The sequence below is a fragment of the Mastigoproctus giganteus genome, chromosome 3 (assembly GCF_048544385.1).
Source record: "Mastigoproctus giganteus isolate SK-2022 chromosome 3, ASM4854438v1, whole genome shotgun sequence".
Lineage (NCBI taxonomy): Eukaryota > Metazoa > Arthropoda > Arachnida > Uropygi > Thelyphonidae > Mastigoproctus > Mastigoproctus giganteus.
The window spans coordinates 28,763,223-28,789,733 of NC_143577.1; the positions used below are offsets into that span (position 1 = coordinate 28,763,223).

At 38.4% G+C, this 26,511-nt stretch overlaps 1 protein-coding gene across 11 annotated transcripts in view; it reads left to right on the forward strand.

The window, feature by feature from the left end:
* Window positions 1-26,511, forward strand: part of LOC150087831 (bromodomain-containing protein 2-like) — a 676,121-nt gene that overhangs the window by 239,016 nt on the left and 410,594 nt on the right. For all 11 annotated transcript variants that reach the window (XM_090369219.1, XM_090369215.1, XM_090369216.1 and 8 more), the window contains one exon: window positions 12,549-12,641. In XM_090369219.1, coding sequence (XP_090225345.1) covers window positions 12,549-12,641 — 93 coding nt within the window. The remainder of the gene's footprint in view (window positions 1-12,548; window positions 12,642-26,511) is intronic.

Sequence of the window (26,511 nt, forward strand, 5' to 3'; positions counted from 1 at the left end):
CTGTTGTGGGACTGCTGATAAACTTGCAGATACTTTAAATATTTCACACAGACCATACATGTAAAATCTTTCCAAAGGTTGAATTTTAAGCGAAGATTTGAACATATGTTGCACTGTTCAGCATCTAGTGTCCCAGATACTTATTGACACTCATTGCATTGAGTAGATTAAAATTTGCACCACTCTCAAAACAGCATCTGATAACAATCTGTTGCCCCTAGAGTATCATTGCCAGGGATGAAACTTGGTGTTTTTTCTATAACTGTCAAACAAAATGTGAATCATTTTATTTCCCACATCTGGAGCCATAAAAGAAATTCAGCAACACAGGTTAAAAGGGAAAGAAAAACGATTTAGAAATATTTTTTACCACGTGCTATTGTGCACTGTAAATTCACTTCCCAAGATTTCACTCTGAATAAAGAAAGTTGTACGGAAGTATTGTGCTAGTTGCAAGAGGCAACTTGCAAAAATGAATGGTAAATAACAAAAGATTGGAAGTTGTTGCATGGCAACTATAGATTTCTTGGGGGGACTAATGAAAATTCTCAAATTTTCATTAGTATGCTGTTTTCTTTTTTAATTAATGTCCAAACATCTGAAGTGTGTGTGTGTGTGTGTGTGTGTGTGTGTGTGTGTGTGTGTGTGTGTGTGTGTGTGTGTGTGTGTGTGTGTGTGTGGATCACAGAGATATGAGGGCTGTTCAATAGAGAATGATAATAATTATTTTTAAGAATAGCCATACTGCTTGCCATTTCTAGCAGCTGAGGAATTTAAGACCAAACCAAGCTGCATTATATAGCAATTGTGCAGTTAACTTATGTTCATGTAGTGACCTTGGCAGTCTGTCAAGTTTGTGTCTGTTCAGTTTTGCCTATGTAACAATGACATGACTCTGCTTCACCTGTGAGGTGTGCATATAGCACACCTCACAAGTGTTTTAAAATGTTTAAAGATGGACATGATTCAATCACAAAAATCAGCAGTGCATATTTTACTCCAACTACTGGTATCACCACAGAAACCATAATCACTGCTTCTGTAATCATGAGAGAAGATCATCATATATCAGTAGGAAGCACGCACTGTGTTTTCTGTGACCATTTACATATGACATAGGTTTGCGTACACTGGGTTCCAAGACTACTCATGACCTGAGCAACAACACGTTTGCATGGAGGTTTGTTAGGAGATGCAATAGATGGCGAGGTTCTGCACAAGGTGATAGTGGCAGATGAGACAACTTCATTTCGACCCAGAGAGTAAGTAAGCAACAAAGCTATGTTTGGAAGCCTATGTCATCAGCAACACTGAGAGAGAGAGAAAAAAAAAAAAAAAGTCTTGGTTTCTGCAGGAAAGGTTCTTTTTTTTTTTTTGACATTCAAGAAATGGTTTGCCTGCCAGCATGTTGTACTATGCCATATGACTGTTATGTGACTTTACATAGGACTATTCCTGAACTTGCCGGTCCCCTCCACCCTCTGGTGTTGATACGTCAATGACGTCTTCACTATTATCCCCTGAGGTTCAGAGACACAAACACAACATCTCAACTTCCTATCTCCCTTCATCCTGTTCATAATAGAATTAAAGTGAGTTACATCCTTTCCCTCCTGGTTGTTCTGGAGAAGAGCATAGGCTCGTGTCTGGAAACTTCGGTATACTGAAAGCCCATGTGCTCTGGCCAATTTACCAATTGTAGGTCAGCGCATGCATCCTACCACCTGTTCAGTACTGCACTTGCACTGTTCTCCTGGCCTGGAGTCATTCCAGCTCTATGGATGCCAGGTGCAACAAAGTTTCTAAGATAAGAGCTTACCTCACCAACTGTGGCTATCCCACCTGTGTCTTGGACAAGTGCAACCTACAAGTCCAAGCCCCCCCCCCCCAACGATGAGACATCTACTGCTTACATTCTGTATCACCCGGGTGCTTCAGATCACATTTCTAAGATCTTACATGGGTACCAGATAAAGTGCCTGCAACTTCCCAGTAGAGGATTTCGGTTGCTTGTCTCAAGGGTAAAGATACCTGTCCCCCATCTTTTATGCAGCAGTGCGATATACTGCATCACATTCCACAATTGTGGCAGCTTCTATGTGGGGGAACTGCCACACAGCTCCAGGACTACCTCTCTGAACATGAAAGGATCATTTGATTAGCTAACTCGGCACACTGCAGTTGCATAGCATTATTGGTCGATGCAACACGACCTCATTCCCAGACATGATACTGAGGTGGTTGGCCAATCCTGCCGCTACCATCAACGACTGTGGCTTGAGTCCCTGCGCATATCTAGTTGTAGCATTTTTAACCACAATAGAGATGTGTGGCTACACCCACTTATGGGGTCTGTAGTGTTACAGCATAAGAAATGCCGGCACTCGTTCCATGTACACACCCAGCATCTACAATAATCACCAGCATCTGCAATAGTTCTACACTGTGATGCTTTAACATTCACACATCCTCATGCACACTCTCTTTTTACTCAACATGACCATCTCTGCACATTCCATTCGTAACGTTTCATATTTTATATTTTATCTATGCATTCACACAGCCTACAGAGAGATACTTAAACCTCAAAAGCTCCTGTTAATTACTTAATTTTAGTTACTGTTTATTATTGAAAACTTAGTTACCATTCTCACTGGTGGTACTGAATTTCTTTATTCATCTATGGAACCCAGTACCACAGGCCTCTTCAATTTCAATAAGTTTTGCTTTTTAATATAAAATAGTGCAATTGCATAATTGGAATACATGATTATATTAGAAAATCAAAGGTTCCATAATAAAAGCATCAAATATGGTACATCTCATATTGGAAAGCATATCATGAGTCATGCTCTTACACTTCCAGTACATGCAAAGTATACTGCTATTTATTTTCACTGAGTATCATTGCCCTACCATTTCAAGAGATTGTTATCCCTTCATCAGTGGATAACTAGATTCTCTCAGTATAAAGTTCACACTGCAGTTGAGATGTTTCCAGTATGAGAAATGCCAACAATAATTAAAGTACATAAATTTAAATATTTAAAGTATATTTAAGTCTATAAATAAATTTACAGCTCATTGTTTGGTGCTTTTATATTCAAATTTTTCACATAAAAGTATCAGCTTATTTGCTCTCTGAAGTATGGCAAACAATGTGATGTTAATATGTAACTATATTGTTTTTCTTAATTATCATTACTGAGGGACGATAATGTAAAGCTTGCATAGGTCCATTTTTCATTTTGATGGTAACCAAAAGACACATATTTATAACAAAATAAAAAATCATTACAGTTTATAGTACTTGTTATTATGAAAAAGTTTTTTCCTCCTATATTTGATGTTATTAAAAAGTTGGCAAACATAATTACTTCAGAGTTAATATTACTATTAGCCCCCCCTCCTCCCCACACACTGGATTCCAGTTATTTGGTACACAATGTTGGGATATCAGAGACATGGTGTCACACAGATATAAGCAGTGCAGAATTGGAATTTGCTCAGTACAATGTGTACAGAAAGGATAGACAGGATAGGAAGGCAGGAGGGGATATGCTGTTAGTTAAGAAACACAAAATCTAAGGAAGTGCATCCAGTTGACATAGATGTTCAATGGAATGTTGAGTTTGCTGTGATGCATTGGGAAAGTAAAAAAAGACTTTTGTGGCTTTATTGGATGATTGTTTTCTACAGCAACATGTTAGAAGGCAACCACAGAGTAATACTCTTGATCTGGTTATCAGCAGTGATTATTCATGCATTAAGAATTTGCAGATAAAGAAACCACTAGGTGGCAGTGATCACAGTGTACTGATGTGGGATTTACTTAGATATTACTACCATCAGGGGTAAAGGGAAGGGTTTTTGCTCCCGTAAAGATTGACTATGGTGGTCTCTGATAGTTTCTAATTTGTATACAGTGGGACCAACTGATGATGTTACCAGCAGCAAATTCTAAATGGGAAGCATTCAAGGAAGTAATCATGGAAACTGCTGGGCTTTTCATACCAATTAAGAAATACTGTTCAAGGTTTAGGCCTAAATGAATGTCAGATGAACTAATAAGACTCATGTCAGAGAAGAAAAATGCATGAGATGCATATAAATTATCAGGTGACACAGAAGCCTATGATATAGTTATAAGCTAGTCTGTAATCAAGTCACAAAGGAAGTTAGGCAAACGAAGGCGTTTGCCTAACGAGAAATTCTCGTTTGCCTAACGAAGGTGTTTCGAGAAATCGTTGGCAAGGGATGCTAAGAAAAACAGCAAGGACTTCTTTAGTTATATAAACTCTAGAAGGAAGGGGATGAATTAGATAGGTCCACTTGATATTTATGGTTTGACTGTTGATGATCCTGCTCAGATAGCTGATAATCTGAATGAGTATTTTGCATCTACATTCACACGAGTTATTAAGGGAGGAAAATGCTAGAAGTTTATCAAACTGTAACAGAGTGGGTAATGATTTTGTAATAACTGACAGCAAAGTGGAGGAGAAATTGTTGAAGTTAAACATAAGAAAGGCACCTCTGGTGGATGGGATCTATCCAGTTATATAAAAGGTGGTGGCAAAGGAAGTAAGCAAATTCTTAGTCATAATTATGAGAGCATCCTTGGAATCAGGGGAAGTCCCCATGGACAGATGTGGAAATGTATCCTCAATTCACAAAGGGGTGGTAAGGGTGACACGAGTAATTACAGGCCAGTAAGTTTAACTTCTGTTCTGGGGGAAAATAATGGAGTCACTGGTGAAAGATGCAATGCAGGATCATCGAGATAAGACTGCAGTAATAATTCGACACATCATGGCATCTGAAAGTCTTGTCTGACAAATTTGATTGGATACTATGATGTGGTTATAAAGGACCTGGATGGAAAAAATAATTTCGATAACATATACTTGGATTTCGGGGAAGCTTTTTACACTGTTGGCCATTGAAGACTACTGTACAAATTGCAGCAGTATGACATAAAAGGCAAGTTGCTACAATGGACAAAAGGATGGTTTAGTGGGAGACGACAGAGTGGTAATCAATGGACACTGCTCTTCGTGGACTAGTGTTATTAGTGGGGTCCCCCAGTGTTCGGTGTTGGGCCCGCTGTTTTATTTATTAATGATATTGATGAAGGTATCAGGCTTAATATCGAAATTTTCAGATGATACAAAGGCTGACGGGATTGTTAATAACAGTAACAGATATGAAATTTTCTGTGCAGTGCAGACAGGTTGCTAGACCAGGTCATGGGGTATCATTGATAATATAGAGGAATTTTGCCGGTAGGGAAAACGAAGTGATTATCCTTTTGTATAAAGGAATGGTCAGGTTACGCCTTCAGTACTGCGTACAGGTCTGTAGGCCTTATTTTAGGAAGGATGTAGAGTTGCTTGAGGGAGTACAGAGAAGGGCAACAAGATTGATGAGGGGAATGAAAGGGTGGTCTTACTAAGAAAGGTCTACGATCTGCAAATTCAGCGTCTGGAGACTTAGGCACTTGCGAAGTGATCTGATTGAGGTATATAACGTCTTGAATGGCTCAATTCTGATGGAATTCTTCCTCTTGCTCAGATTATATATCTGAGGGGCCATAAATTCAAATCAAGGAAAAACAGTTATAGAATAGATGTGCGAAAATTTGCCTTAAACCAGCAAGTAGTTGATTGCTGGAACAAACTTTCATCATCTGTCGTTGTGGAAGTTGATACCTTAAATAAATTCAAGGGGGAACTGGACAAATGTTTAGGGGGAATGGATGGGCGAAATGTTTTTTTTTTTTTTTTTTTCCCGGCTGATGCTACATAAGCTTGCTTTCTTGCGTCACACACCTTGATTACTACTACAACATTGGGACTAGTGCAATTTGGCCCGATTAAGCACCCGCCCTGAAAATGAGCCCGAAGGTTCTGATGTAAGCCAATGATGCAAAGTTTTACACAAATAGGTAAAAATACAGTGGACCTCTGCATTATGATTGGTTCAATGTACCATCACATCATAATGGGTTCTCTTTAATAAAATACTGTTCACTGTACAATATGTAGCAAGCACATTGTGTTCAAGTTTGTGAATTGAATTTTAATTCTATTAAATGGCGAGTCTAATAAGCAAAAATAGGAGGAATATTATCTTCAGGCTATTACAGTTAAAATATATATTAAGCACAAATTTACACTTTCAAATAGGTAAAAATACAGTGGGCCTCTTGCATTGGATGATTCAATGTACCATCAAATCACATTACGATGGAGTCTTCATAATAAAATACTGTTCACTATACAATATGAAGTAAACACATTTTGTTCAAGTGTGTGGATTGAATTTTAATTCTATTAAATGGCGAGTCCAATAAGCAAAAACAGGAGGAATATTATCTCCAGGATATTAAAGTAAAAATATATTAAGCACAAATTTACACTTTATTACCTTACCAATTAACAAAATTAAGTGATATATGAAAATTGGAAGAATATTTTGTGCAGGCTGCCAAAATAAAAATAAATTTACGCTTACGTGCATAACTTAAATAATACTTTAATGTACATGCTAACTAATTGATATTTCTGTTCACTGACTTTTTTTTTTTTTTTTTGTTGTGAAGTTTAAAACAATAAAAAAAGATAAGCAATCAATAACAAAGAACACGGCATTCACAAATTGCAACTAACACGATATTCGCAAGTGAGATATGGAGTTACAACTTTACGAAGCTTAAAAATAGGTATGAAGTGAAGATTCTGAAAATTTATAGATGTCTTTTATATGATTGAAAGTGTTAGTGAAGGGGGAAACACCATAATAACGTAAAAACACAGAATTCCACCTATCTGTGTTATCGCAAATGCAATAAGATTGAGTTTAGTAACCATTTATAATAGATTGCACTAACAGAAAAGCCCAATAAACCGGAAACTGCAAATTGTTTTTATTGTTTTGTGGTTGTGACCTTGAGAAATGCGCTTTAGAAAAATATCACAAAGGTGTGTAAAATTGAGTCTTATAACTAAACATGATAACAGTGAAAGTGTAGTGCATTTTAATTATTTGAATTGGTTTTTTGCAATTTTATTCTATAAAGTGACTGATTCTACTAACCAATGATCACGTTAACCAGCTCCTATTTATTGCAATTTATGATGTGCTTACGATTGTCTTTGACCAGACCACGTGGTTCAGTTGGAGACAATTTGGGGGGGGGGGATATTCTTGACTGCTGCAGTCTCCTGCCTCAATAAAACAGCATGTTGTCCCAATTAAGTGAAGGAAACCCTGGCTATTTTCTCAATTAGGTTCTGTTCTTTAAGATTTGTCCCAAATTTCCGGAATCCACTGTGTTCTCCCCCCCCCCCCCCCCATTAACAGTTGGCCCAAATAACCGGAATCCGCTGTGTGTGTGATATAAATAAAACTAATAGGATGTAGTGATAAATCTGAACGTCTAAAAAAGAAATGACAAAAATTAATTAATAAATCTGATTATGATCCAGGACTACTAGTTATAGCAGAAATACCCAGCAACCATAATGAAATATAGACAAATGTATTTGATAAGTGTATTGAGTAAGGTTGCTGACCTGTCAAGTGTAATTACAATGGAATAAATTAAGAACCTGCATAATAAAAGCAGATTACCTGAAAATAAATAATAAAATTAAGATTAACATAAAAATAACTGAAAGTAATAAAATAATACTTAATGATGTAGGTCCTGAGATTTTAACTGCGTCTTCAAGGGGCCAGCGGCCAAAACTGAAGGAACCACAGCAATAAGCAAGGTTTCTGTTTCTTTTACGATGCATATGTACGAAGCATATACAACATAGCCAACCCGACAGAGACCAAAAAGGAAGGAATAACAAGAATATAATTCAAAAATAAATAAATAAAAGTAAAATGCAAGAATTATGATAAAATTTAAACTGATAAATTCTGTCAAAGAAAAAATGAGTGAAAGTTTGAAAGAGGGCAAAATGCCCAGTTTGAAAATAAACAAAGTAAACTTAAGATGAAAGAATAAAGTCAGGTATTGACAACTTACTGTAGGATCAGACTGGACTTGACGAAATTAGCAGAGTGTAGGGAATGTAGGGTTGTATGGGAGACCAAAGAAATGAGCCAATAGTTCTCTGTATATTTATATCGGTTGACGTAATCCCAAGTGTGTGTGTGGAGGGGGGGGGATAAATTGGTCAAAGTGAACTGTGCCCATGTGACAGGGAAGTAAGCAATTAAACAAATGAGGCAGATGTGTCAGCAAAGGGAGAATAAATGACTATCAAAGTAGTGTTGAAAAGACACTCAGCTTTGCTTGGTCCCGGGTGCCAAGCGAATTCGAGGTCAAGCATATCTAGTGCGAATCAAACAGTGATTTTTCTCAGAGATAAAACTTCTTTTTAAGCTATATTGTTTTCTGTCAGCAGTTCATTTATCATAAATCAGTTCTATACTTGTAAAGTGTCAAGTAAGGGCAGAGAAAGGAAATTCACCTTTCTTTTTTGTTATATATATATATATATATATATATATATATATATATTCTTTACTAACAACTAACCTTTCTAACTGCTTGGCCTCCTTGTGGCGCTGCTCCTGCCTCCCCGTGGCGATGCCGGGAAAGCTCGGCAGAAAAGTCCTCTTGCCAAGGGCGAAAAGGAGCAAACATGGCAAATACAGACCATATTGACATCAATAACAACAACCCAAAGAGATTGAAGACTGATCGGATGGAGCAACCTTGCTCATCTTTCTTAATTTTCCACCACTCTCTCAATAACCAGCCTATGAGTAAATTGTCTCCCTTTGTTATACAGAAACATCTGGAGGGTATTGCAGGATCTACCATGAAGGTGAAGAGACTGCAATCAGGAGACTTACTTATAGAAACCATGAATCAAAGACATTCTGAAAAGCTTCTACAACTAACAAGCTTTGCTGGAATTCCTGTAAAAATATCTCCTCATGCAACCCTAAATTCATCTAAGGGTGTCGTATCTAGTTGGGATTTATTAAATGTCACCGAGGAAGAAATAACTCAAGAACTGCAGGGACAGAATGTAATTGAAGCAAAAAGAATGATTAAAAAAAGATAATCAACTGACACCTACCAGAAATATTATTCTTACCTTCAATACGCCAAACTTACCCTCCTGTGTAAAAGCAGGTTATTTATTTTGTAGCATTCGCCCATACATTCCCAACCCTTTAAGATGCTATAAATGCCAAAAGTATGGGCATTCTCAAACTGTATGTAGAGGAATTCCTGTCTACCCCAACTGTGGGTCCTCAGACCATATACAAAATGACTGTACAGCTACAAAAATGGCATGCCCAAATTTCAAAGGCAACCACCATGCATATTCCAAGACATGTGAAAAGTGGAAAACCGAGAAAAAAAATAGCAAAATACAAGGCTGAGAACAAAGTCAGTTACCAAGAAGCAAGAAAACTAGTTGCACCAACTATAAACCAAAATATTACCTATGCAAATGCTGTAAAAAAATATCAAGCAGTCTCCGTTCAAACTGATGTCACAGTCCCTACTAATAAATCAGTTTCTGATTGGGCTAGAAATGTCCTCTCTGAGATACAACCAACTGTATGCAAGCAACACTCCAAGACCACAGACCAAGCAAATAATACACCTCTGAAAATACCAGTGGTATCTCCTCCACCAGTGATTGCTACCACATCTTGTATTACAAACTCAAATGCTATGAAAAATATTCAGGACACAACCATGGACACAGACAGATGGCAGATCTATACAGCAAGATCCTATTTTAGAAATCCATGCCGAAGAAGAAGAAATGGACACTGGTCGGCCAGATTTCCAAAAAAAAAAGACAAACAAAAATTGGTAGTGTCATAAACCAGTCACCTTCAAAAAGCAGTCGAAATCATCTCCATCAACTAAACACAAGTAATGCCTTGTATTTTGCAATTGAACTGCAGAGGCTTTTGTTGCAATGCAGACTATATCCAAGATCTAATTAATTGATTTTCTCCAGTTGCCATTTATCTTCAGGAAACTTACTTAACATTGCAAATTTCTCCTTCAATAAAGAACTATTGCCTTTATCAAAGGGATTATAATACAACCAATGCTGCCCGTGGTGGTGTAGCGATCCTGATAAATTCAGAGATCCCAGCTAAACATGTTCCACTTCAAACTGAAATAGAAGCTGTTGCTGTACGTATAACTCTCCATATTGGAATAACACTAGTATCAATCTACTTACAACCAAACCATACTTACTGTTTAAAAGATCTTGAAGACCTCCTTATATAGATACCTCCACCTTTCTATATGTTAGGGGACTTCAGTGGGCACCATCCCTTATGGGGTGATCCTAAATTAGATAGACAAGGTCGACTCATTGAGAGCTTTATAGAGGCACTAAACCTCACCGTACTCAATACTGGCACACACACTCACGTTCAGCTCCCAAATGGACATACTTCAGCAATCTCTCCATTTGTTCTCCATTACTGGTCCTGACCGTAGAGTGGTATGTTTTAAATGATCCAATGGGTAGTGATCACTTCCCAATCATATGCAACCTATTAATAGCACAGACTTCTCCAGTTCAACCCTGCAGAAAATGGAAATTTTCCCGAGCAAACTGGGCAAAATTCCAGTCATCAATATCTTTTGATGGGGAAAACATCTGTCTCCAGCCTATCGATGTGACAAAATACATCACGTCACATCTCCTAATTGTGGCTAAAAGACACGATACCACTATCAAATCCCCCGGGTCGTAAGCATTATAATTATTGGTGGAATGAGGAATGCAAAAGCAAAAAATAAAGCTTGGAGTTTGTTTCGGCAAAATCCAACAACAGTTAATCTAATAAATTATAAGAAGTCAAAGGCAAAAGCACCTTTCATACAAAGGCAAAACAGATCCAGGATTCTTTCTGGATCTGTTTTGCATCAAGCATTAAAAAAACACTGACACCAAAATAATATGAAAAAAAAAATTAGCTTTTTTGTAAGTTTCCTACACTGTACCTTCTCCAATCCTGTCCTGTAATGGGTGAGATCTATCTAGTCCTTTAGATATCGCAAATGCTTTACCTCCCTATTTGCTCTCACTTAGTTTTATTCTTAAATTTAATTTTCTTACACAGGTATGGACAAGTATAAAAATGCAGTTTTTGATACATGATCAGGTGTAGTCCCCTGATGAAATACCTGATTATGTATCAATAGTTATTTTTAGCTAATGTCAGATTTTAATTTTATAATTTTTTTACCCCTTTCTTGGACTTATAAACAAAATTTCCCACTCTTATCTGATGCTTGCTATTACTCCATATATTTATTAATTTGATCATTTTTACTTTACAGTTCCCTTCTCTCTAATTGGCTATCCAGTTCAACCTATAATTTTGCTTAATTCCTTATATGATATAGGATATTCACATTCTTTCTCTCTCTCTTTCTTATGCCTTCAACATCTCCAATTTTTGCTGTCCTATTAGTTTCGGCATTTTGTGTAATTTATGCATCCATATTTGCACTTTTCAACAGACTTATTAATTTTACCATATATATATAAACTTTTGTATGCTTTGCATACTCAGGTGCAAATGTATTATTTTTATTTGTATTTTTATCTCTCAATTACCGCTTAACTTTTCACCCCATTGTTATACTTATTGCACGCATACACACCTACACAGAAGATGCTTTTGTACATTAATGTATTTTCTGCCACCTGCAGTCTATCTTTCATGCACAGAGTTCAACAGTCATAGGCTTGAATCTTTTCTAGATTGTAGAAGGCAGACACTTTTTTTTGGTGCTTTCTTCTCACTGTGGCTGAACTAGTTAGTATCTGGTAAAGGATGCTTGGCAGAAATAGTTTTTTTTTTGTACAGCAACTGTAAGAAAAATGGTTCTTAAAGTCAGGTTGATTTTTTTTTTTTTTTTTTTTTTTTTTCCCATTCAGATCAATGAAAAACTTTGATGTGTGTGTGTGTGTGCGTGCATCAGGCAGGCAGTGAATATGTTAAAAAATGCATGTAATTGTTGACTTTTGTTATAAACTGCATTCATAACTGTGGGCACTATCAACTCTGTGGCTAAATGGCCAGAGGAACAGTACTCCAACATACCCCACACAGTATTCTTCATAAACCCACACCACACTCTTCATCTCTGCCTGTACACTGTGAAGAAGTACTGTACCGTCTTCGCAGTGAGACTAACACAGAGTTGAAGGAGACCCCAGTGCCACTTGATCCTCAGCATTTTACATTTTGGTCAATATTGCTGATCTGCTGAAGCCTCCTAATTGCATCTCTATGTGGGTGTTTGGAATGTGCTCTTGTATGAACATGATGTTTTCCGTCCACAAAGTTTTGTATTGCTATTTTTTAGTTGTCAGTGTTTTGCTGATATTTACTAATAGTATTAGTTCATCAGTGACTAAAAAAAAAAATTTATATATGCCTGAAATTGCTTTAAAAACACTGCACACATGCCATTGTTTTTTCAAACTATTCACATTTGCTCAAAACCTTGTTTATCCTTCCAGCAAAATATTACAAAGCCAAAGAAAGGAAAGCTATCAGAACAGCTAAAATATTGTAATGGAATTCTAAAGGAACTTTTTGCCAAAAAGCATACAGTAAGTTATTTTCATATTTATATTTTCTTGTCCTAAAGTTCTTTTGCTTTTTTTTTTTACCCCTCTCTTTTATCTTAGAATACAACTATTTGCATTTTTGTCACCATAAAATATGAAGCCATCTTATATCATTTTATAATTTCATTACATTTCTGCAAATACAGAGTATTGGAAAATTAATTACTTTTTTTAAGTAGTTAACCTCAAAGGACACAGAGTTGAAAAGGTCTAATGATGAGGATCAATAAATATATAAATTTTTCACTGTGACAATGGTTGGTTCTTGAAATTACAATACATGTGGTGGAGTTCTAAAAACATGGTAATGGTTGTTCATGTTGGGGTTTTATTCTCATTTTTGATTTGGTTATGGAAAGTGTTTTCATGGTTTGTAAAGAAAGCCCATTGTTTACTGGTCTTTCTCTACTCATTTAAATGGGTTGTTAATGACAGTAATGGCAGTGTGCTACTGCAACAGGATCTAGATAATTTGGGCAGATGGGCTAAGAAGTGGCAACTGAAGTTTAACCTTGACAAATGCAAAGTACTACATATGGGTAGAAGTAACCCCAGAGAAACGTACCAACTGTGTGGTACTACACTTAAGGTGGTAGAAAATGAAAAAGACCTGGGAGTAATTGTGCAGGCAGTGTGTTTGTCCTCTGTATCAGTCTTTTGAAATACACTGCTTGTTTGATGTTTGCGGAGCAATCAGGAATGGGGCATGATATTGCCAAAGGGAATGTCTTTGTGTGTGCACGATGTAAGGAGTGCAAGGAAATCAGGTGCCAACTCAGCGTTGTTATGGGCTTATATGAGAGCTTGAAGGACAGAGTGGATGCCCTCGAAGGATTTAAATTGAGGGGCCCATCAAGCACTCAGCTGCCCAAATCAAAGCCAGAGCTTGCACTTCAACACCATGCAACACAGCGGAACCCCCAAGGCATAATGTGCTGGTCCCAAAGGAACTAGTTGTTGTTGGTGACTCTATTGTCAGGGAAATGGGGAACATTGTGCAAAAAGGATAGGTTGAACAGGACGTGGGTATGTCTACCTGGGGCAAAGGTTGATGACGTTGTAGAGCAGATGTATTTTACAGGCACAAAGGGTGATATTGTTGTACACGTTGACACTAATGATATTAAGAGTAGGTGACCGGCAGAATTACTTAACAAGTACAAGTCAATGCTGAAAAAAAGCCGTGAGTTAGGGATGAATTTGAAAATAGCAGTAGTAGTGGTGGCATGTGATGCAAGAAAGCAAGTGTATGAGCTTATGCAGCATCAGCCAAAAAAAAAAAAAAAAAAATCACACCATTCCCTCCAAATGCCTGACCAATTCCTCCTTAAATTTATTTAACCTATCAACTTCCACAATGACAGATGGAAGTTTGTTCCAGCAATTAACCACCCGCTGGCTAAAGGCAAATTTCCGCATATCTATTCTACATCTGTCTTTTCTTAATTTGAATTTATACCCAGGTTCGTAATCTGAACAAGTGGAAGGATCCCATCAGAATTCAGCATGCTCAACCCATTCAAGGCCTTATACACCTCAATCAGATCACCGTGCAGGTGCCTAGTCTCCAGCCAGTGCAATTTGCAGAACTTTAGCCTCTCTTGGTAAGAGGATCCCTTCATTCCCCTCACCAATGTTGTTGCCCTTCTCTGTACACGCTCAAGCAAATCGACATCTTCCCTAAAATGAGCCCTTCGGACCTGTATGCAGTACTCAAGGCGTGGCCTGACCATTGCCTTATACATAGGGACAATCACCTCCTTTTTCTTGCTAGCAAAATTCCTATATATCATTGACAAAACCCCATGACCTGCCCTGGCAGCCTGTCTGCATTGCTCAGAAAACTTCATATCTGACTGCACAATTACTCCCAGGTCTTTTTCATTTTCTACCACCTTAAGTGTAGTACCACACAGTTATTACGTTTCTCTGGGGTTACTTCTACCCATATGCAGTACTTTGCATTTGTCAAGGTTAAACTTCAGTTGCCATTTCTTAGCCCATCTACCCAAATTATCTAGATCCTGTTGCAGTAGCACACTTCCATTACTGTCATTAACAACCCTGCCAACCTTTGTATCATCTGCAAACGTCGACACAGCATGATATACCTTCATCGATATAATTGATAAATATACCAAACAACCGAGGACCCAACACCGAACCCTGTGGGACTCCACTAATAACATTAGTCCCAGAAGAGCTGCACCCATTAATTACCACCCTCTGTCTTCTCCCACTCAACCATCCTTTTATCCATTGTAGCAACTTATCCTTAATACCATTCTGCTCCAATTTGTAAAATAGTCTTCCATGCGCAACAGTGCCAAAAGCTTTCCTGAAATCCAAATATATGATATCAAAATTATTTTTTGCATCTAGTTCCTTTGCAACCACATCATAATATCCTATCAAATTTGTCAGACAAGACTTTCCCTTAACAAACCCATGCCTTGTCTGAATTATTGCTGCAGTCTTGTCTAGATGATCCTGCAATGCATCTTTAACCAGTGATTCCATTATTTTACCTGGAATAGAAGTTAAACTAACTGGTCTGTAATTACTCGTGTTACCCTTCGATCCCCATTTGTGAATTGGGGATACATTTGCATATCTCCAGTCCGTGGGGACCACCCCTGAGTCCAAGGATGCTCTCATAATTATGGCTAAGGGTTTGCTTAGTTGCTTTGCCGCCGCCTCTAATATAAGTGGATAGATCCCATCCACCCCAGGTGAATTTCTTATGTTTAACTTCAACAATTTCTCCTCCACTTTGCTCTCAGTTATTACAAAATCATTAAGCACTCTGCTACAATTTGATAACCTTCTGCCATTTTCAAACCTTAATCATGTGTGAATGTAGATGCAAAATACTCATTGTTTGTTTGCCGTCTGAGCAGGATCATCAACAGTGGAACCATTGATATCAAGTTGGCATATATGAGAGTGTCTGCAATTCTGCGCAGACACGATAAGAGGGAGTATATGATGAGAGCCTTGTCGATCAATTCAGCCCTGGAGAGATTGTGCAAAGCTCAAGGGGTAAAGTTTTTCTCAGCCTGGTCTGTGCTTGTTAAGAGGAGAGACTGCATCTACAGGGATGGGATACACTTAAATAGAAAGGCTGCAAAAATATTTGCCAATGCTATCAAGGCACAGTTATATGGGTCGGAGGGAGCTAGCTTGAGGGAGATACACAGACTAATAGTAGCTGCTGGCAGAAGTGAGAGTGATTCTTGCACTGCTTCTATTGAAATAAGAAGCAGCCTGGAAAGCAAGGCAGTAGGGATATCCAGGACTGTTGGGAGTCATAGTGGAACAAGTAAATATATGGGCTGTGTTAAGGTAACTAAGAGTAGAAACAGGTACATGTATACTTGCATGTACACCAATGCTAGGAGTATAGTTAATAAATTTGATGAGTGTGAAGTGCTGATCAAGACATCAAAGGCAAATACTGTTGGCATATATGAGAGACATGGTGTCACGAAGATATAAACAGTGCAGAATTGGAATTTTGGGAGTACAATGTGTACAGGAAGGATGAACAGGACAGGAAGGGAGGAGGGGTTATGTTGTTAGTTAAGAAACACATAAAATCTAAGGAAGTGCATCCAATTGATGTTGGTGGACAATACAATGTTGAGTCTGTTTGGCATGACATAAGCACTGGGAAAGGAAAAACGAGAGTAGGTGTGTGTTATAGGCCTAATGAATCTGATGAGTATAATGAGCAGTTGAGAAGGGAAATAGAATGGGCCTGTAAATCAGAGTGTCTTATAATGGGGGATTTTAATTTCCCAGAGATTGACTGGAATAAGTGGGTTGGTCACTCACACACTAGCAAGGCATGTGTGGAATTATTGGATGATTATTTTCTACAGCAGCATGTTCAGGAGGCAACTAGAGGGAGTAATACTCTCGATCTGATTATAAGTAGTGATTCTTCATGCATTAAGAATCTGCAGATAAGGGAACCACTAGGTGGCAGTGATCAGTGTGCTGAAGTGGGATTTACTCAAAAAGGTAACTACCATCAAGGGTAAAGGGAAGGGTTTTTGCTTTCTTAAAGGTGACTATGGTAGTCTGAGACAGTATTTAAGTTTTATATGATGGGACCAACTGATGATGTTACCAACAGCAAATTCAAAATGGAAATCATTCAAAGAATTAATCTTGGAAGCTACTAGGCTTTTCATACCAACTAAGAAATATTGTTCAAGATTTAGGCCTAAATGGATGTCAGGTGAACTAATTAGACATGTGGCAGAGAACAGAAGTTACTGCCAGAGTTGTGTTAAACTCTGGCAGTAAGCCGGATAATCTTGTAATAACTGAGAGTAAAGTGGAGGAGAAAATGTTGATGATAAACATAAGAAATCCACCCCAGGCACCTGGGGTGGATGGAATCTACCCAGTTATATTAAAGGCAGCAGCAAACCCTTAACCATAATTATGAGAGCTTCCTTGAACTCAGTGGAGGTACCCATGGACTGGAGATGTGCACATGTGATCCCAGTCCACAAAGGAGGATCAAAGGGAGACACAGGTAATTACAGACCTGTTAGTTTAACTTTTGTTCCAGGGAAATTAATGGAGGCACTGGTTAAAGAAGCATTGCAGGATCATCTAGACAAGATTTCAATTACAGCTCGTACAGAGCATGGGTTTCTTATGGGGAAGTCTTGTCTTCCAATTTGATTGGATACTATGATGTAGTCACAAAGGAACTGGATGCAAAGAATAATTTTGATATCATATATTTGGACCTTAGAAAGGCTTTTGATACTGTTGCACATGGAACACTGCTGGAAATCGGAGCAGTTTGGTATTGGAGGCAAATTGCTGCTACGGATGAAGGGATGGTTGAGTGGGAGAAGGCAGAGTGGTAATCAGTGGCACTGCTCTTTATGGACTAATGTTTTTAGTGGAGTAACCCACGGTTCAGTGTTGGATTAATTGTTATTTTCTGTATTCATTAAGGATATTGATGATGGTATATCAGCTTCAATGTCCAAGTTTGCAGACGATACGAAGGTCGGCAGGTTTGTTAATGACAATAACCTACTGGAACAGGATATAGAAACGTTGAGCAGATGGGTTGAGAGGTGGCGACTGAAGTTAAACATTGACAAATGTAAAGTACTGCATATGGGAAAGTGTTAGATGACTTTCATCAACCGGTGAAATACCACCACTTTGCTTATTGGAAGCTTGAAGTGGTGAAACCCATGTTTAGTCTCTAGGGCACAGTTTCGGGCAACCCCCCCCCCCCCCCCTTCCAATACTTCTTCAACCCATGCACGTTACTAAGTACTATAGGTTTTGATACCTTTCATGTTTGGGTTTTTTATAAAAAAAAAAAAAAAAAGTAACCCCAGAGTAACATATCAACTGTGTGGTACTACATTGACAGTGGTAGAGAATGAAAAGGACCTTGGGGGTAATTGTGCAGGCAGATATGAAGTTTTCTGAGCAGTGCAGAAGAGTAGCTCACGGTGTCTTGTCAAATAATATACAGGAATTTTTCTAGCAGGGATAAGGAGGTGATTATTCCCTTGTATAAGGCAATGGTCAGGCCACACCTTGAGTACTGTATACAGGTCTGGAGGCCTCATTTTAAGAACAAGTACAGAGAAGGGCAACAAGATTAGTGAATGGAACAAAGGGTTGCTGTTATGAAGAATGGCTTAAGTTTTGCATATTACAGTGTCTGGAGACTAGGCACCTGGGAGGTGATCAGATTGAGGTGTATAAAGCCTTGAATGGCCTGAGCATGCTCAATGCTGATGGGATTCTTCCTCTTGCTCAGAAGAATTGCCCGAGAGGGCATAAATTCAAATTGAGGAAGGGTAGTTGTAGGATGGATGTGCGGAAGTTTGCCTTTAGTAGCCAGTGGGTTGTTGATTGCTGGAACAAACTTCCATCTGCCGTAGAAGTTGATAGCTTAAATAGAATCAAGGCAGAACTAGACAAACATTTTGTTCGAGTGGACGGGTGAAATAATTTTTTTTTTTTTTTTTTTTTGGCTGATGCTATATAAGCTTTCTTTCTTACAGTACTCAGAATGCAGCCTAATCATGAGATAATCACATCACATCCTACAAAAAGATAATCACATCCTTATTCTTGATAGCAAAAGTTTCTGTATATCATTTTTAAAACCCATGAGTCGTCCTGGCAGCATGTCTGCACTGAACAGAGCACTTCACATCTGAATGCACAATTACCCCCAGGAATTTTTCATTCTCCACTGCCCTGAGTATCACATAGTTGATAAGTTATTCTGGGGTTAGTGTTACTCATATGGGGAGTATCTTGCATTTGTCAATATTGAACTTCAACAGCAATTTCTCTGCCTATCAACCCAATTTTCCTAGATCTTGTTGCAGTTGCTCACCCTGATGGCTGTCATTGCCGACCTTTGTATCATCTACAAACTTATCCAATAAGCCTGATATACCTTCATCAATATCATTGATAAATATTGAAAACAACAATGGGTCCAGTAGTGAATCCTGGTGAACTCCACTAATAATATTAGTCCGTGAAGAGCAATGTCCGTTGATAACTGCTCTCTGCCTTCTAGCACTTAACCATCCCTTTATCCATAGAAGTAACTTGCCCTTAATGTAACATTGCTCCAGGTTGTGGCACCTCCATAGCCAGGTAAGAAGGAGCAGCAGCAGTGTGTAGCACACGCTTCTTGATTAGACGGGTTCGAGCACATCACCAGCAAATACGGAGGATGCCGAACAGTCAGTGAATGAACGCTGCATATTCCCGGAGCAATATGGCCTTAGTTGCTAATGCTCCTAAAAACCAAAATAACAAACAGCTCCAGGTTGTACAGCAGTCTCTTTTATGTGCAACAGTATCAAAATCTTTCCCAAAATCCATGTATGTGATGTCAAAAGTATTTTTTTGCATCGAGTTCCTTGGTCACTGCATCATATTAACCTATTAGATTGGTTAGACAAGACAACTCCTCAGAAAATCCTTTTTTTTTTTTTTTTTTTTTTTATTTAAACCACAAACACGAGAGGTGTTAGCACCTATAGTACTTAGTACCGTGCTTGGGTTGGAAGTTGAGAAGATTAAAGAAGATATTTGTTGACATTGGACTTGAACTTCTGTAGACTGTAATTTTCAGGAAATACGTATAAAGGAAGGTTGTTCCAGAAAACGGCAGTTGAATGAATAAACGAGGAAGATGAAAAGTTGGTTCTGTGAGTTTGAAGTTGGACAGTAAATGGATGTTGGCTGGTGGCGGCACGTGTTTGGACTGTTTTGAAAGAGAGAGCGGGAATTATAGAAGCCAATTCAGAAGAACGGTGCCCACGGAAGTATCTGTAGAAGTGGCATACAGCAGAAACAGTACGTCTACGAGACAGCGAGTGGAGAGACTCTGTTAGAGATGAATCATTAATTAACCTAACTGCCTTCTTCTGAATGGAATCAAGAAGCCTGAGAGGTTTTGGGTTCGAATCCCGCCTCGGGCTTGGATCAAAAGTAATGAAAAAACCTTGGGATGTGCATTATGGCCACAGAAGCCGATGCACCAACTACCAAAAAAAAAAAGAAAAGAAAAGAAAAAGAGGTTTTGGGGGCACCACCCCAGATGTGGGAACAATATTCCCTGGCTGGGTGGATTTGCAATTTATACAGAGTGAGCAGCTGTTTGGAAGAAAAGTAACACTGAGAGTAAAAGAGAAAACCAAGTTTTTTAGATGCAGAGGAAGCAATATTTGTAATGTGCTTGTTCCAAGAGAGATTAGAAGTCAGAGTAATCCCCAAAAGAGATATATCATTTTGCCTAGAAATCGGAGTGTCACTAAAGATAAGCATAGGAGCAGAAGAATCCTTTTTGTGAGATATAAGACAAGACTGAGATTTAGAAGGGTTGAAATCAACTAAGTTGACTTTGCCACACTGCAGAATTACGTGGAGATCAGCATTTAAGGAATTGGTAGCAGATTTTCGAGAAGTTGAAGCTGATTGAGCAGCGCAAGGTTTCTCAAAATGGAAAGTAGAATGCAATGTGCTGTCATTGGCAGAACTATGGATAGGATTTCCAGTCAATGGAAGAAGGTCATTAATATACAAGAGGACAAGAGTGGGAGAAAGAACTGAACCTTGGGGGACACCAGCATTAGTGGAGAAGTTAGAAGACAGAGAGCCATCTACCATCACCTTCAGTGAGCAATCAGAGAGAAAACTGGATAACCAATTACTAAAAACAGTTGGAAAACCATGAGATGGAAGCTTCTTTAGAAGACCTTTATGCCAAACACGATCAAAAGCCTTTGAGATGTCAAGAGCAACTACTTGTGTTTCCCCGAACCTTTCCATTGAATTAGTCCATAAATGGGTAACATAAGCCAGAATATCACCAGTGGATCAACACTGACGGAATCCATACTGGTGATCGCTGATCAGACGGAAAGTTTCTAGGTAGTTTAACAGTTGGCGGTTAATTGATTTCTCCATTACTTTAGAAAGAGTAGAAGTAATTGCAATGGGACGATAATTGGATGGGAGGGATTTGTCACCCTTTTTAGGAACTGGCTGGATATGAGCAAATTTCCAAGCAGAAGGAAAAAAACTTTTGGAATAAGAAAGTGAAAAAAGGCGGCAAAGAATAGGAGTAAGTTTAGGAACATAGGTTTTGAGAACAAGTGGAGAAATACCATCGGGACCTGGAGCTTTCTTAGCATCAAGATTCGTCAAAATTCTTCTGACATCCTTTTGATGGAAGACCATAGGAGGCATTGAATGGAGTGTATTCGGAATGGTGAGAGGTGTTTTACCAAGATCATTAATACATGAGTTGGAAGAAAAAAATGGATGCTAGCAGGTCAGCCTTTATCTTTGGCTGAAGTGATAACAGTACCATCTGGTTTGGACAGAGGTAGGTGGGAGCAGAGATGGGCACAAGTTGCGGCCAATAGCTTTGGCAAGAGACTAGAATGCTCGGCTACCATTAGGGCTAGAAGCAAGTTTTCATCTCTTAGCCTGTCCGAACTCTAGTTTGGACTGATTAATAACTGCTTTGCAATTGTTGTGAGCTTTAGTGTAGGCAGAAAATGAAACTGAAGAATCAGAAACAAGCCAATTACAATATGCATACCATTAGGGCTAGAAGCAAGTTTTCATCTCTTAGCCTGTCCGAACTCTAGTTTGGACTGATTAATAACTGCTTTGCAATTGTTGTGAGCTTTAGTGTAGGCAGAAAATGAAACTGAAGAATCAGAAACAAGCCAATTACAATATGCAACATTATTCTCTTGAAAGGCCTTAGCACATTTATTGGAAAACCAAGGTTTAGATAAAGAACGAGATTTTAAAGTGGAGTGTGAGATAAAGGATTCCATTCCTGCAAGAATAATTTCACTGACACGATCTGAGGAAACGTTGACATCAGAAGTTTTTAAACAGTAATCCGACCAAGGAAAAGAAGTTTTGCAGGTCATCCCATTTTGCATTCTTGTAATGCCAAACAACATGAGGTTGGGAATAGCCATGAGATAAAGGTTCCATTGGAGAAGAGACAATCACCAGGTTGTGATCTGAAGTGCCTAAAGGACCTCTCACTTCGACCGTGTACTTAGAAGGGTTGCTTGTGAGAAAAAGATCAAGTGCATTGGCTGTATGATTAGGATTGTCCGGTATTCTTGTAGGTAAACAAACAATCTGTGCTAGGTCATTAGTAATTGCAAAAGCCTCAGCATCTCAACCAGCTGGGTGGGTGTGACTAGAAAACGGAAGCCAGCTGGAGTTGTGAACATTAAAATCACCAAGAAAAATTACCTTACTGTTAGGAAAGTTGGACTGGAGAAAGTCAAGTTGCAAAGAGAGGAAGTCAAAGAGCTCCAAGTGATTAGTGGAGTTGGGAGAATGGTATAGACAACAGATGAATTTGACACAATGAGGTAGAGATTTTAAGCCAGAGAAAATCAAAGAGAGGAGATTAGAAATTGCCAAGTCTCTGACAGGGAATATCAGAACGGACATATGCACAAGTATGACCTTTGAGGCGAAAGGAATCATACAGCGAATAATTTGGGCAGTAGTTGAATTAACCGATAACTGAGATTCTGTTAGAAAAAGTACATGGGGTTTTGGCTGACTGCTAGTGGAAATGGACATCGTTGAGATTAGAATTGAGACCACGTATATTTGTTAAATGAATTAGGAAGTGCTTTGCTTGAGAGGTTTAAATCTTTTCGCAGATAAGCTTGCTCTGTTAGTTTGACAATTCATGGTGTATTCAATAGTAAGAAAAAGTGGGTGGGACGTGCTGTATGAAGTAATGAAATATTTACATATAGCGTACACATGGTAAGAATATACCCAGGTGTGATTTCACTATAATTGCATGGTGATCCAAATGGTTGTACTTTACTTCTTAAACCAGTGATTCCATTATTTTCCCTTAAACAGATGTTAAGGTAACAAGTTTGTAATTACTCATGTTGCCTTTTGATTCTCCTTTATGAATTGGGGATATACTCACTCATCTCCAGCCCATAGGGACTTCCCCAGGTTTAATGAAGCTCTTGTAATTATGGCTAAGGATTTGCTTCCCTCCTTTGATGACGCCCTTAATATAATTAGATAGATTCCAGCCACTGGAGGTGCCTTTTTTATGTCTATCTTCAGCAGTTTCTTCTCTGTTTTCCTTTCAGTTATCATAAATCATTTTGCTCCTCATTTGAGTTTGATAAACTTCTGACATCCACTTCCCTAAAGAATTTGTCGTGTGAATGTAGATGCAAAATACCTATTCAGTTTGTTACAACCTGAGCAGGGTCATCAACAGTTAACCCATAGTCATCATGTGGCCCAATTTCATTGAATCCCTTCCTTCTGCTGTTAATATAAGCATAGAAGCCTTTGCGGTTTTTCTTTTCCAGAAACTTCTTATACTCTTCCTTACCTTGCCTAACCTCTTTTGCAACTTTTTTATCTAACATAATCTTTTGAAATACCTGATAATTTGTATGCATCCTGTGCACTCTTCTTCTCTGCCATGTGTGCACCTCCGTAGCCACGTGGGAAGGAGCAGCAGTAGCACACGCTTCTTGATTAGACCGGGTGTTCGAGCCCTTCGCCACCAAATACGGAGAATGCGGAAAGGTCAGGGAATGACCACCACATATTCCCGGAGCAGTATGGCCTTAGTTGCTAATGCTTCTAAAAACCAAATAACAAACATCTCTGCCATGTGTCTCAGTAGTTCATCTGACATACATTTAAGTCTAAACCTTGAACAGTATTTCTTCATTGGTATGGAAAGCTCTATTCAGGGAATTAATCTTTGATTACTTCCCTGAATACTTCCCATTTAGAATTTACTGTTGGTAACATCATCAGTTGGTCCCACTCCATAGAATTTAAAAATTGTCTGAATCCACTGTAGTCACCCTTACAAAAGCAAAAGCCTTTCCCTTTACCTTTGAGAGTAGTTATGTCTTTAATTAAATTCCACATTAGTACAATGTGATTTCTGCCACCTAGTGGATCTTTAACTTGCAGATTCTTAAATTTATAGTTGAATTTAAGAACATTTTATAGATGTGTCTGAATATTTTTGCTTCTTACTCCAAATAAAAAAAAATAATAATAATAATAAAAAAAAAAAGCATGAATAGCTATAAAACTGTGGTATGGGTTGAAGTTGGAGAAGATAATATATTTGTTGACATTGGACTTACATTCTTTTGAATGTAATTTTCTCTAAATACATGTGTTAAATGGATAGCAATTAGTGGTGGATGTTCAGACTGGTTTGGAAGAAAAGTGGAATTACTGATTTTACTTCAGAAGTACAGTACTTGTGAAAGTATTAACAGAAAAGGTATGCAACAGAATCTGATCACCTGTGTGACTGGGAGCGGAGTCTTTGTAAATGTGGAATTATTAGTTAATATTACTGCACTGTTTCACAATGACTGGGAAATTCTTTGCAGCACTTTATTGGAATTTTAACAATTTTTTGACGTTCCAAAGTAAACTAAATATACTGCCCTACTATTACTATCCAGGCACTGGCATATCTACAAATAACTTTTATTTACAGGAAAACTAATAATGCGTGCTGATACTTAGCCTTTATGACAGCTTCTGGTCTCCATAGAACACTCTCCAGCAGTGTTTTGTAAATGTCCTCTGATAATTTTCACCATCTGTCTTTAAAATGGTTACCGGCCCAGCTATGTTTTCTGTGCAGTCTTTCCTCTCCCACACTCCAATTGAACCAATTCGTCCCAGAGGTTCTCTGCAGGATTGAGGTCAGAGCACTGGGCTGGCCATTCTAAGTTTGTTGCTTGTGTCTTCAAACCAGTACCTCACAACATGAGCAGTATGACATGGAGTGTTTTCCTGTTGACACTGGTATGAGCCTTTCCTGATGTGCTGCTACAACATAGGTAATTCATATTGTCCAGGACATTAGATAGATCTTGGCATTCATGATTTTGTCAAAACAAATAGGCCAAACAATGAAAAACAGCCCCAGATCAATATGCTTCCTCTGCCAAACTTTATTGTTGGGAACATACAGTATGGCAGATAGCTTTCCCCAGGCATCTGCTATACCCAGGCAAGGCCGTCAGATGGGTAGATCAAGTACCATGACTCATCACTCCAAAGCACGGCTTTTCCATTGGTCTACGATCCAAAAATGGCAGGACTTACACCAAACTGGATGGTGTCTAGTATTAGTTGGGTTTGATTAGTTGCTTGTGGATGGCTACACAACCATGGTAACCCATATCATGTAGTGTACTGTATCATTACCGGCTTTTTTTTCACAGTCATTTCACTGTGTGTGTGTGTGTGTGTGTGTGTGTTGACAATGTCAACCAGTGTTCCACGTAGGCAATTCTCTGCAGGGCTCTTTTCTCAAGTATGCTAGCCTTGGAGATTTTCCATGTTGTTTCATGGTGGTTTCAGCACTGGTCTACTTCCATTTGCAAATCACATCACCAGTCTTCAACCTAGGGACTTCAATGCCATTGAAATGTAATGTACAGGCAAATTGCTTATATAGTGCTAGACACGTAAGGTTATTGCTTCTTTAGAGGATATTTATGGGAGACATAATCAAATGTCTAAATGTCAGGAGCTACTACTTGAGTTTCTGTGAACTTTTCTGTGGAATTCAACCAAAGTTGCACAACATAAACCAAGGTATCACCATTTGATCAGCACTGAGATAATCTATATTGGTAATTGTTAATCAGATGGGAGATTTCAAGGTAGCAACAGAGTCTGTCATTGAGGGGCTTCACCATTACGCTGGAAAGAATTAAGTTAAGTGCAACCTTTTAAGGGTTTTTTTTTTTTTTTTTTGGTACGTTTATTGTCATTCCCTCTCAAATTGAGCATTTACATGTAATGACTTGTAGATACATAGCATCTGCATTGGGAAATTGCCTTTTTTTTTTTTTTTTTAAAATCATTAGCAATCACTGTAGCCCCCATTTCCACCTACATTATCATATGCAAAGTGATTGACATGCACCTGTAATGCAGGTTACAGTTACATGAATTCTCTGTGATTCCTCACATAGTCCTTGGAGACGTGAATAGAAATATAAAATTTCCAGTTGTCATATACTGTATAATGATACTATGTTTGGTACACTATCAAATTTTCAATATAGTTCCATTGAGTTTTGTCGCAATGATGTTTTCCTGTAATTAGACTAAGCAGCCAATTTAAAATTATACAGGCCATTTATAAGTTGCAGGACCCACGTATTTCAAAGCTGCTTCCACCCCACCCCCCCCACTCTTTAGTGTTCAGTAGTAGTCATCTTGAAGTATATCTCATTTCATATAATCC